Source organism: Solea senegalensis, linkage group LG14, assembly GCF_019176455.1.
Source record: "Solea senegalensis isolate Sse05_10M linkage group LG14, IFAPA_SoseM_1, whole genome shotgun sequence".
NCBI lineage: Eukaryota > Metazoa > Chordata > Actinopteri > Pleuronectiformes > Soleidae > Solea > Solea senegalensis.
Genome location: NC_058034.1, coordinates 5,172,635 through 5,183,973, shown reverse-complemented (window position 1 = coordinate 5,183,973; position 11,339 = coordinate 5,172,635). Strand labels below are relative to the sequence as shown.

Genomic DNA, 11,339 nt, shown 5'->3' with positions numbered 1-11,339 from the left:
TTGCTTACAAAGGAGAGAGATAAAACATTTAACTTTGTAATTAATCTTTAATCCATAAAAATAAACGTGTTTGTAATGCATCCAGCACAACTGCTGAAACATCTTCTTTACTTGTCCCATCTATTTGTCTAATACCATATTAAAAGAGAGGAGCAGTGAGGTGATGATTGTGATAGTAATAATTACAGAGAAGCTTGACAAAAACCCTTAAACTGTAGAATAATGTTTAATTTAAACATATTGTAGTTTCCAACAGAATTAGAGCCCTTGTTCATAATCTGTCATTTACAATGCCCAACCATTCATACACATCAACACCACATTGGACACGACCATAAACCCACCAGTTAAGTCAGCATTGCACATTAGTTGATTTACTGTACATAAAAATTCTGAGGTCAACACTTGTTAGTAGCAGCTTTAACATTAAAACAAGAATTTGTGGCTGTCCAAAGAAATGATCAGTTTTAACAAACAGTAACATTTTAGTCAGTTCAGATGTAAAAACAAAAAAAACCCAGCATAATTCTTTAACAGTAAATGTCATTTATGTTTGTTTCTCTTTTGTCTTGTAACATGTTTTATTGAAGGAAGTGGATGAGATCTTCATGAATCTCAGCCTCATCCCAGGGTCCTTGGATGTTGTCCTTGTGCCTCTGCAGCCTGACCAGTAGTAAAGGACAGAGAAACGTAACACTTCCTAGGGCCAGTGCCAGCAGCACAGCCCCACCAAAAGACTGGGAGCTCAGACCTCCTACTCCTCCAATGCACATTCCCACACACACCCCAGTGAAGTGGCTGGGAGCCTTGTCCCTCAGCCTCTGCAGCAGACATGGCCACAGGGCAAACACCAGCAGGGCACAGCTGAGCATAGCAAAGGTGTGAAGGGCCCCAGGCAACCTCGAGGCTAAACACACTGAGGCAAACAGAGCTGCATTTAGGGACAGACTTCCTGGGGGTGAAGGCTGCGCGTAAGGGAATGAAACCAGGTGGGCCAGCAACATCAAAGCAGACATGGCATACACTGTGTCCGTACTCACGGATTCTGTTAGTGTCTTAAGAACTGGTGAGAAACCAAAGGTGAAGGACAGAAAAATGGTGGCACTTTGCAAGTCAGCCAGATGAGTACGGGGCTCACAGCCGGATTCAACCTGTGATGTCAAAGCTTGGTGTAGTCCATAACCCAGCACCGCACAGGTGAGGCTGGTCACCAACAGCATCTCAGGGGTAAGCAGACCCTAAAGGTATAATAAGGAAGTGGGTTATCTTTACATATATTAAAATTAAAAGTGTGCTCCATTATTTGAAATGAATTATTACATTAATTTCTTAGGCTTCACCTGCTCCATGTAGAGCCAGAGGGTGATGAAAATGGCCACACAGGACAGCTGCTGCCCCACAAAGCCTGCTTCCTTCACCACAGCCCAGTAATGGTAGTGTCGGAGGCCCTCGTTCCTCCGTAATTCTTCAAGGAAGCGCTGATCCACGTAGTTGTCAGGAAATGGCTGGCGCTCCCACAGCACCTTCCGCCAGGGCACTGTTGGATCTGGGGCACTGTCTGGCCCCATCGCCCTAACCACACACAGACACAGATTTGTATGAAGGCATGTTGGTGCTATTTTACCAAACATATGCCTTTGTGGACAAGCCTAGAATGTGCTGAAGCTGTGTGAGCTTGTATTTCATTATAAATTAATCTACATATTAGTGCTACATTGCTAAACTATTTTGATGACTGACTAATCAGTTTGAGTTAGTTCTTTATAAAATACAAATTACGTTGTGTTGTGGCTTCTTAGCATCTCTGTGACAGTTAAATTTAATGTCTTTGGTTTGGAGACTAAAAGAACAACTGAATATGAAAAATATTAACAGATTGACAGAAAATAACTATTAGTTGTGATTAGTCAGTATCTTGTGGAATAAAACAGATAGAACAAATATCGGATTAATTAATGTTTCTAAATAAACAACAGCAGCTGAGGGGGATCGTCTGCAGAATTGACAACAGCATTTCATCAGTTAGCCTCCGTTAGACTCAAGGTATCGAATCCCCGAAGTTAGCAAGTTATGTACTATTGTCACGTTAATTCAACTGGCAGCGCTGACCGTGTCACATGTGTTTAAACATACCTGGAGTGTTGTTTGTCAGGTGAGCGGATCTTATCTGAGCACAGTGGCAGTGTTTGGTTTGATTAGGGTTTTGACAGCTAGCTAGAATAAAACCAAACAACGGCACTTCCGGCTTTGACGCGAAATAAACCCACAACTGCTACGTGTCACAATACATAACATTTACGTGCTGACGATGACTTAAGTTTCTCTTCAGACACCTCCAAATATTTCCAATAATATTTCTCCACTTACCTGAATCGTGGTTACTGTATGAATGTACTATCGCCTGTCATTTTCCCGGAAGTGATGCTGTTGAGCAGGGCGAACATACAGCGAACAGCGTCACCCTCTGCTTCTTCCTGGTATGGCAGTCTAAACACAGCGATGGAGCATTACTGCCCCCCTCAGTCAGACAACCGCAATTACAACCGCTATAGATTTTTATTGTATGGTATTGTACTGTGTTATGTTGTGTTATATTATAATACATTTAGTACTTATGTTTGTGACTTTTAAAGATGTTTATCACACCGACTGTGACACTGACCTGTCTCCCATGTGACAGGTCATACAGCAGTGATCCTATCCTGTCAGCTACATCTGAGCGCCACTGTGATAGCAGAGACCAACCACCAAGGATTTTTTACCAGCACATACAGTAAGTAAAAAAACATTTTTTTTGGAATTTCATTTAGGATCTTGCATTTAAACTTTATGGGAAAGAAAATGTGCACTGACCCTTATACATGTCTCTTTACCAGTCTCTACATAATGTACTATTGTTTTATCATTAGGTGTGTTTTTGGGACTTATCATCCACTCAGCATCTGGTAGACTCCCGGCAGCAGAGCCATTATGAAACCTTGCACCACCAGAAAACACCAGATGGCTCAGTAGCTGTATGATTAGTCAAAGCTATTTCCACTGCGCTGCTGCATGCTTGAAGAAGCTCATCTTTCCTGCAGGTTTGTTCCACACAGTGTCTACATGTATATTGAAGAAACACACAGGTCAGAAAAATGTAAGATTGTTTAATTTATACACATTTTCAACTACAAGTCAATAATGGAATAAATACCATATAGCATCACATTCACTCTTCCCCATCGCTTCCTCTGCATAGTAAAAATATTTTTTTCAAAGCCACCGTGGTTGTTGCATCAGAAACAAAAGTGTCCTATTCAGTAACATAGAAATACACTTAAACATTTTTTATATTTTATTTTTGTATATACATTTTTAGCTTTAAAAAACTAAAACTGTTTCAACAGCAAATTTATATTTCAAATCCATCACTTATACATTTTCTTTTTATCTAATCTTAACATACACTTCTACGATTAAGCACTTGAAACCACAGTGAATTTAAATGGGCAAACGAAAAGGGGGGATGGTCAAAAGCAGTGTAACAGCTGAAAGAGAATGATAAACGCATACGTATTATATGTATAATTACACTGTTCAAAGTTTAGTTTTACAGCATTTTCAACATATGGCAGTCACAGTATAAGCTCTGAAAAAAGAAAATTCAGAAGATGGCAACATGAAGCTTTCAGCCAGGGGGGAGAGCAATAATGCTTTAACTGTGAAGCTCAGTAAATACCAATACAAGAAATACTCTCTGCAACCTGTCACAAGATACCTGAGCATCTTAATAGCCTAGAAACAAATAATGACATAAAAGCCTCTTGAACAGTGCTCCTTCATTCACATGTAAGACAAATAATGGACCTGTTACCAGGAATCCCCCATAATTCAATAAATACTCCAGGATCCAAAATGTTAAACTGTGAAATTATAGAAATATGTTGTGTGGAATCAGTGGCAGTGCAATGATCAGGGAGTAGTTTGTATATTTGGCTGATAAAAGATTTGAATATCAAATTCAAAACACATTATTAACATTTCAAAAGATTGCTGATATAGCCAAAGTAGTGAACTGCTTATGTTTATTAAACTGAGCAGTGCACACACGTAGTAGTGGTAATGACCTTGCAGGTGTCAGTAAGATAGAAATAGACTTGTGTTACCACCAGAGAGAGGCAGGCTCAACATCTTCACACAGTGGGTGGTTGAAAGCAGACACCCATCACATCATGCCACAGGGGAGGGTCGTGGAGTTAGCAGCCATGTGGGCCACAAGGCTATAGTCTTGGCAGAGGGGAGAAAACACAGGATAGGGTGGGGAGAAAACACAGGATAGGGTAGAGATCTGGAGATGGTCTAGTTCTGTTTCTCCTCCTCCATGATCCCGTACATGCCAAAGAGCAGCATTAGCAAAGTGGCCCTACTTAAAGGCCTGTCATTTCAGTTTTGTCATAAAAGGTCAACAAGTAAGAAATATTCAAAGGCCAGACTGAATGACAAACCACAAAGGCATCTTATGTAATAATATGGGTACATTTTTAAGATTGGCTAATGCATAGGAAGACATGCTGGCAGAGTGGATGCATTTCCCAGTCCTATTTGGCAGAAAAACAAAATTCTTCAGACACTGTACCCTTTTGTTTTGTTCAACCTCGCGCACAGATAAAACATCTCTGAATCAGAATTTTGATTTAAGGCTCTCTCATTTTAGATTTTGTTGGAAAAATAGTTGCACTACAACCATGCATGTTCATGTTTTTTTTTGTTTTTTTTTTAAGAGTTAGGGCTATAAAAATAAACAAAAATAAAACAAGAAAGGCAAATGTTTTCCTGTCATAGAGGTTGAGGTTACAAAGTTGAGAGACTGACAGATGTATGTTTCTGCTCCAAACCAGACCCTTAAATTCCAGTGGACTGGATATTAATAATTGTGGCAACTTTGTTATTAAGAATATCAGTATATCTGTATCTGTGCATGGATAGAAAATATCTTGTGTTTCGAGTCACAAGCTGGGAGATCGCGGATCAGCTGAGAAAAGAAAAATCCCAAAGTTATCTGTGGGCAAGTGCATCAGCTTCTCTGTCACTCCATTAGGGGAAGCATTATGTACGGATTTTCCTTTTATCTTCAAACAGCGAGCGAACTACGTAGACCTGAACCGCTGACACCAACATCATGATGATGAGATTTATTACAGACCAAAGGTTCACTCTGTCAAAGTTGCTCTCCTGGATGTTCCTGTCTCGAGCCTCAAATGCTCGCAGCACTGTTTGGATCTGTACACTTTTGCTAAGCCGAGCCTTAACACTGTTGATCGTGTCCTGGAGGAGAGGACCAAAAAACAAACAAACAAAACATGTTAGGTGATGTAGAGCTAATAAAATTACTCATTTTTTTAAAAATCAACTACCTTTCATTTGCTTAACTAAGAAAAATTGTTAATTATACGCAGCACAAAATAAGAAGGGTCAGGTCAGTTTTAACGTTATATAAAAAGTAAAGCCAATCATTCATGTGTGTTCCTTCTACAAACCGGTGAGAAAACAAGTTTGTCCACAGCTGGGACTTACATTTCCTGACTTCTGACACAAATGAAGTCAGCTTCTGGTGAGGGGAGCGGTGCAAGCTGAAACAATTGGCTATAGGTGGGAGTTCATGACATTTTCTATTCTTGTGAAAGTCTTGTCGTGCTTTTGCTCATATGCAGTAGATTGTGATCTACTTTGTTGGCAGTCTGTTTACTGGGTCACTTTGCACTCTCTGTGTCATGCAGATGGATGGAACAGTGACAAATATCTCAACAGCAGACAAGAGAGGGACAAAGTCTAAAACATCCAATGAAAAAACAAAACCACCTTTTTTACTTGTAACTGCCAATAAGTTAAGCCCCAACTCTGATTTTCTATTTCTGACTCACCATAATGTCTTCTAGCTTCATATCCACCATGTCTGTTCCATGAACATATTCCTTCCAGTCATCATGGTCTTCATCTACTTCCACATTGTCCAGGATCAACTCAAAGAAGATGATCTTCTCAGAGAGGGAACTAAATGTGTTATCAAAGCAGAACATGTAGTCTCCTTCTTCGGTTTCAACGCTGCAGGAAAACACAGGTGGTTAGCATTAGCTTGCACATAGGTCCGTGTGATTAAGGTTTTTCAGATCATCTATGAATACCTAACATATGTGTGTTAATACTGGAGGCCTGGACCGTAATCTATCCTTGTTTTTGCAACAATACTACTACTACTACTACTAATAATAATAATGATAATAACAAAAATAATCAACTGCTGAGGCTAAAATAGATGAACTGATCAAAGCCACAATCATTGCAAACAGCCAATACAGCTATTTAAAATGTCCAAAAAATAATGGTGGTGTGCAGAGCAATACACATTGAATTGGTCAACAGAACATACTGCTAACACATAAGGAAGTCATCAATGGGAAGAAGGTATTGTATATATATTCACAAATCTAGATACCAGTAAATACAGACATGACACTCTCATGTCATGTCTCAAATGTAAGTCTCATTAATCATAAATCCAATTTTCTCTTAAGTGTATTGGCTTTAACATTCAAAGATGTTTTGAAGGAATAATAGGCTACTTACGTGTGTACCCCATCTGATTTGTGGTAGTCACTGAAGAGAACGTTGCCAGAGGGAGAGAAGATGAAAAAATCTACATCAAGGCCTGCACCATCTAATACCTGTTGAAGACATTGAGATACATTGATAAACAACACTGCAAGTTTGTGTGGGTTGGTGTTTTCTCAGGAGTGTGTAGCAGCAGTCAATTTCTGTGAGATGGATCTTTCTCTCTCATCATTCAACACCAATACAGTATTAAACCTGGATAACTTGTCTCCACAGTAGATACTACAACATATATAAAATGTTCTTGTGATGCCTCACATGGGCAGTTCCTGGCATCACCTAACTCACAGACACAGTAGAAAGAGCCGTCAGCTGCAAGTTAACCAGCATAACAGGTTTCCATTCTTTCCAACAATACAAAAATCGAGGTGTGAACCACACAACCTGCTATTTCTGTTTGACAGAGGATAACTTGATTTTATACAGCCTCTGACCAGGGCAGTTTGAATAAATGTTTAATGTCATGACAGGAGCAATACAAATAATAACATGGCTAATCAACAGGATTAACTCATATTAACGTACTGTAAATGTGAGGTGGAATTCAATTGTTTAGCCGTCCATAGACATACAGATCTAGTTCTCGGTTTTACCGGGTTTGGTCAGTTTCATGAGAGACTTTTTGAGTTATTAGAGACTATATGACCTGATATTCAATTTCCAGCGAGGCGTCCTCCTTCATGGTCTGGTAGAAACACTCCTTTCGACCGGCGGGTAGAGTGAACGTGAAGTCACTGTCCATAGACTGAGAGAAGGCATCAAGCGCCACAAACCTCTCCGAGACTAACACTGATAAAACACACACAAATGTTCGGAGTAGCTCCATAGTCTGCCTGTGTGTCTACGAGTCCAACAGAACCCAAACTGAGTTACAGTAGCCCGCCACTGTGTATGTGAAAGGGCAGCTGGCTGTGCTCGCCCAAACTTCACTTCTGTACAAATGTTCTCAGGACTCAACTGTCGGGAGTTCAGGACCCCGCCGGTTTAAAATCCCCGAAACACTTTGAACTGTTATTCAAAAAACAAACGAAACGTCACATTATATTTCTATTAAAATTGCTATTTTTTTGTATCACATTCGTTATTGGATATACATCAGCAATGATTAAAAAGATGCAGGCGTATTTTTAGGGCGCATTTAGATTTGCATTTTGGGATATGTAGTTGTAGTAGGTAGTTTGGATATGTGGTCTTCGAGCTGTCAACGCATGTACATTATGTGTAGATGAATTATTGTTACATTAAAACAATATTGTGCAAATACTAACGACGCTTTCATGTTTAATGTGTTGGAAATTATGTCAATGATATCGTGAACCATTAATCAAACAAGGTGCAAATGATATGTATCACTTTAAAAGACAAAAATATAGCTGCAAGCTGTAAACTTTATCAGCAGGTTACAGAGAACAGGAACCCACAATGGTAATAACTACAACTCAGTGCCACAAATATAATACGTCTACCAAACAAACCAACAATAAAGCTCACCCATGCTAAAATGAAACGTGTTAAAAGTTATTTTTATGGGTTGTCAGATGTTGAGAGGGAAAGTACAGAATGTTCACATTCGCTAAAGCAGTTCCTCCGCACCTCATGGAGTGTTTGCACTTCTCACACGCGCCTGTTTGTTAAGGTATCAAAGCCAAACGTAAGCGCTTTGTCATCTTTATTGAAACGTTTGACATGAGATGGTTGTGCAACAACTTAGAATGTGTCATACTTTGTTAATTTGCTTATCAAAGAGCTGACGCGTCCTGCGGGACCAGCACCACATCCTCATCCTTAGTCCGAGGGGCGAGGCTTTACCGAACACGGTGTCGCTACGCCTCACGTGATTGGCCGTCAAGCCCTCATCTGTGTTGTGATTGGTCTGAGTGTAAAGCATGGGTTGAACTTACCCAGGGTTAGCTACTCGTCAACAGCAGTCGCTGTTAAAGCTGAAAAAGAGGCGGACTGGTCTCGTACAATGACAATTATCACACCTCCTCAGTGTGTGTCTTAGCTGGAGAATACATCGTCTCTTATTTTGAAACTAACACAGGTCTACAGCTTGTTTTCGGTGTATTGTGTAGCCGTGACAGACCAGAAAAAAACCAAAGAGCGAGGATGTTGGTCCCCGCGGGAAGATAATGAAGAGGCTGCGCGTTTTGTTGGTGTGCCTCGTTGTAGCTCTCCTGTGCTGGTAAGCTTAGCCCGACATCTCCACATCATATACATCACACCCACAGCATTTTAGACTAACAACAGTGGTTAAAAATGAGAGAAAAACGTGTGTCGTGATGACCATAATGCCCCTCACGTCGCGTTACTGAGTGTTTTCTCGCTAAGTATTCGTCAGTTATCAGTGAGCCATCCTTGCTACAAAGCTAACGTCATTTCGTCACATTGTGTTCCGTGAGATGTTTTCTTGACCTCCAAAACAGAGGAAGAACCCGAAGAGACTTGTATACCTTACTTGTAATTAATTATGTCGTTTAGTAGTATAACTTTGTATGTACACAGTTAACAAACCCAAACTGTCGAAGTTAGACCACAGTCTAACTAATAATTTGCTGCTACATTTTGGTTAAACACGTCAAACTGCACTACAGTATTAACTGTAAATTGAAAACACGATGAGCTATGAACAACAGACTGAACTGAACCAGTTCTAATGCAATGACAACTATAATATTAATATCTCCTTCATAATATTAATATAATATACTCAAATAATTACATTGCTGCCTTTGTGATTTGCAGATTTTTACTCGATCAGCCTTTAATTGCATTTCTTTGTGTTGATTAAGAGATACCTAAAGCGGCTGTGACGCTCAGGTTTCTTTTCAAGAATCGTTGCAATTTCCTCCAATTATTTAATCATAGACTTTTATTTGAATCATCCACCTTGAAGACGCTCTCATTTGTGGCATACTTACTCCATAATTCAGCAAGTCTAAACTAATGTTTTTTGTTTGTTTGTTTTTAAATGATAGTCTGGGCGTTGTCATACATTATATAAATCCAGAATTTCTGTATTTCCCTTATAAACATGATACGTAAAGAACAGGATGACTTATTTATTTAGAGAAGCCAGAGAAAGCACTCTTTTGTCCCACATGTATATGTATATATATATGTATATATAATTGTTAAAAAAAACTAAATCCTGAATCTGGATCCAGATCACTGCCCAAAATCCAATCATTCCCTTCTTGGGCAAAAAACTATAAAATAAATGTCATCAATATCTATTGTTAACATTGAGTTCTGGTGCTAATGAACGGACAGATGTCAAATTATAACAAAAGCACCGGTGTAAGTCAGTGTAAATGAGGTGATGAACAACAATAATAATAACAACAATAACTTTTTGTAAATGAGAAAACGCAGTGTAAAATAATTTTACATTATACAGCTAAAGATTTCTCTGACTGTAAAAAAAATGCCTCTCTAAAAGTGGTGTGCATACAGGGGTGACATCTGGTAGATTAGCCTATTAATGTATTTATAACCACGAAGAATGCCCAACATGTTTGAATTGGATTACTAGGACCACTAACTCGACAAGAGCCGCTAACTATAATGTGTTGCCTACCTCGTATATGTCTTTGTTGTGTTTTTGTGTCTGCTACAAATTATTATCTAATGCCTGTATTAGGGGCCAACAAGGATTCTGTGGCATGATTATATTACTTCATTCAAACTTGATTTCCCATCATTACATTCTAAACCAGTAGTGTTTTTCCTCCTTTCTGGTTTCCTCATAGCTCTGGACTGCTGATATATTATTTCTTACCACAGCAAGGATTTGTGTTGCATAATGTTATTCATAAATAAATACAAATTCCCCCAGTACAATTATATCTGAAGAAGTGCAATGGTGTCTGGATGGAAGAGATACTTCTTAGTCTGTAACCATTGTACCTGTTTATGAAGAATGATCAATGATGATTAGATTAATTTAAAAGGGTTCTAGTAAAGCTTAGGTTGGATTGAGCACAAACCAAGGAAGAGTGGAGAACATGAAAAGACAACAGTTTGTCAGAACAGGCTTCTGCCTTTTGCCTCCTGAAGGTCATTGAAATAGAAATGTTACTGAGTAATTTATTATTTTCAAGGTTGTGTTGAAAGAAGTAAAGTAATTTTTCTCAGATACAACACAGCCTTGCATGCTTACATTTATTTGCTTTAAATATTGTTGCACTTTTAATTTTCCCACAGACTAATTATTGATCATGCTACCACACGCATGGACCTAATTACTAATGCAATCCCCCTTTAACATTTTGCTGTTGGGTTCTCACTCCTGTGTGCCAACTCTCACACTTCTCAGTGGGAAAAGAGAATTTGGGAATGCAATCATTGCAGTAATCCAAAGGTTTCCAAGGCAGCGGTGATTTTAGGCATAGTAAGAGGCTCTGTAGGAGGAGACTGGTAACAAAAAACTGTGGGGGCTTCATTCCGTCATTGTTCTTTAGCTCTTGTTTTTCATAACTGTGTACTGTTTGAAATGGTCAGGGCTAAAATTTCACATTCAGGCCCATTGATTTGATTTTGTTTCTTGTGCCTACTTGAAGCCTTGTCCTCTCTATGCCACTGTGAGCCTGCAGTGTTCAGGCACAGCAGAAAGTGTTCTGTGTGAGTCACTCCCCTTTACTCAAGTAGTCAGCAACAGGAGTGTTGCTTAGTGTGTTTATGGCATGCTT

The 11,339-nt window shown here is 39.2% G+C and overlaps 3 protein-coding genes across 7 annotated transcripts in view; 1 reads left to right on the top strand and 2 right to left on the bottom strand.

Annotated features, from left to right (window-relative positions):
* Positions 1-27: 27 nt before the first annotated feature.
* pigc (phosphatidylinositol glycan anchor biosynthesis, class C) lies at positions 28-2,448 on the bottom strand. 2 transcript variants are annotated; one of them, XM_044043231.1, is made up of 3 exons: positions 2,368-2,448; positions 1,341-1,572; positions 28-1,238 (listed from the first exon to the last, which is right to left on the bottom strand). In XM_044043231.1, exons 2-3 carry the CDS (start codon positions 1,566-1,568, stop codon positions 582-584), a joined length of 885 nt encoding a protein of 294 aa, XP_043899166.1. In that variant the 5' UTR covers positions 1,569-1,572; positions 2,368-2,448; the 3' UTR covers positions 28-581. The 2 variants fall into 2 exon arrangements, with proteins under 2 accessions (XP_043899166.1, XP_043899165.1); XM_044043230.1 differs by lacking the exon at positions 2,368-2,448 and having other exon boundaries at positions 1,341-2,358.
* A 681-nt stretch (positions 2,449-3,129) lies between these two features.
* tmed5 (transmembrane p24 trafficking protein 5) lies at positions 3,130-7,595 on the bottom strand. The gene is made up of 4 exons (XM_044043151.1): positions 7,295-7,595; positions 6,604-6,701; positions 5,901-6,081; positions 3,130-5,304 (listed from the first exon to the last, which is right to left on the bottom strand). The coding sequence occupies exons 1-4, from the start codon at positions 7,472-7,474 to the stop codon at positions 5,086-5,088; spliced, it is 678 nt and encodes a 225-aa protein (XP_043899086.1). The 5' UTR covers positions 7,475-7,595; the 3' UTR covers positions 3,130-5,085.
* A 961-nt stretch (positions 7,596-8,556) lies between these two features.
* suco (SUN domain containing ossification factor) overlaps positions 8,557-11,339 on the top strand; it is a 34,835-nt gene continuing 32,052 nt past the window's right edge. For all 4 annotated transcript variants that reach the window (XM_044043329.1, XM_044043328.1, XM_044043327.1 and 1 more), the window contains exon 1: positions 8,557-8,833. In XM_044043329.1, coding sequence (XP_043899264.1) covers positions 8,781-8,833 — 53 coding nt within the window. In that variant the 5' untranslated portion in view covers positions 8,557-8,780. The remainder of the gene's footprint in view (positions 8,834-11,339) is intronic.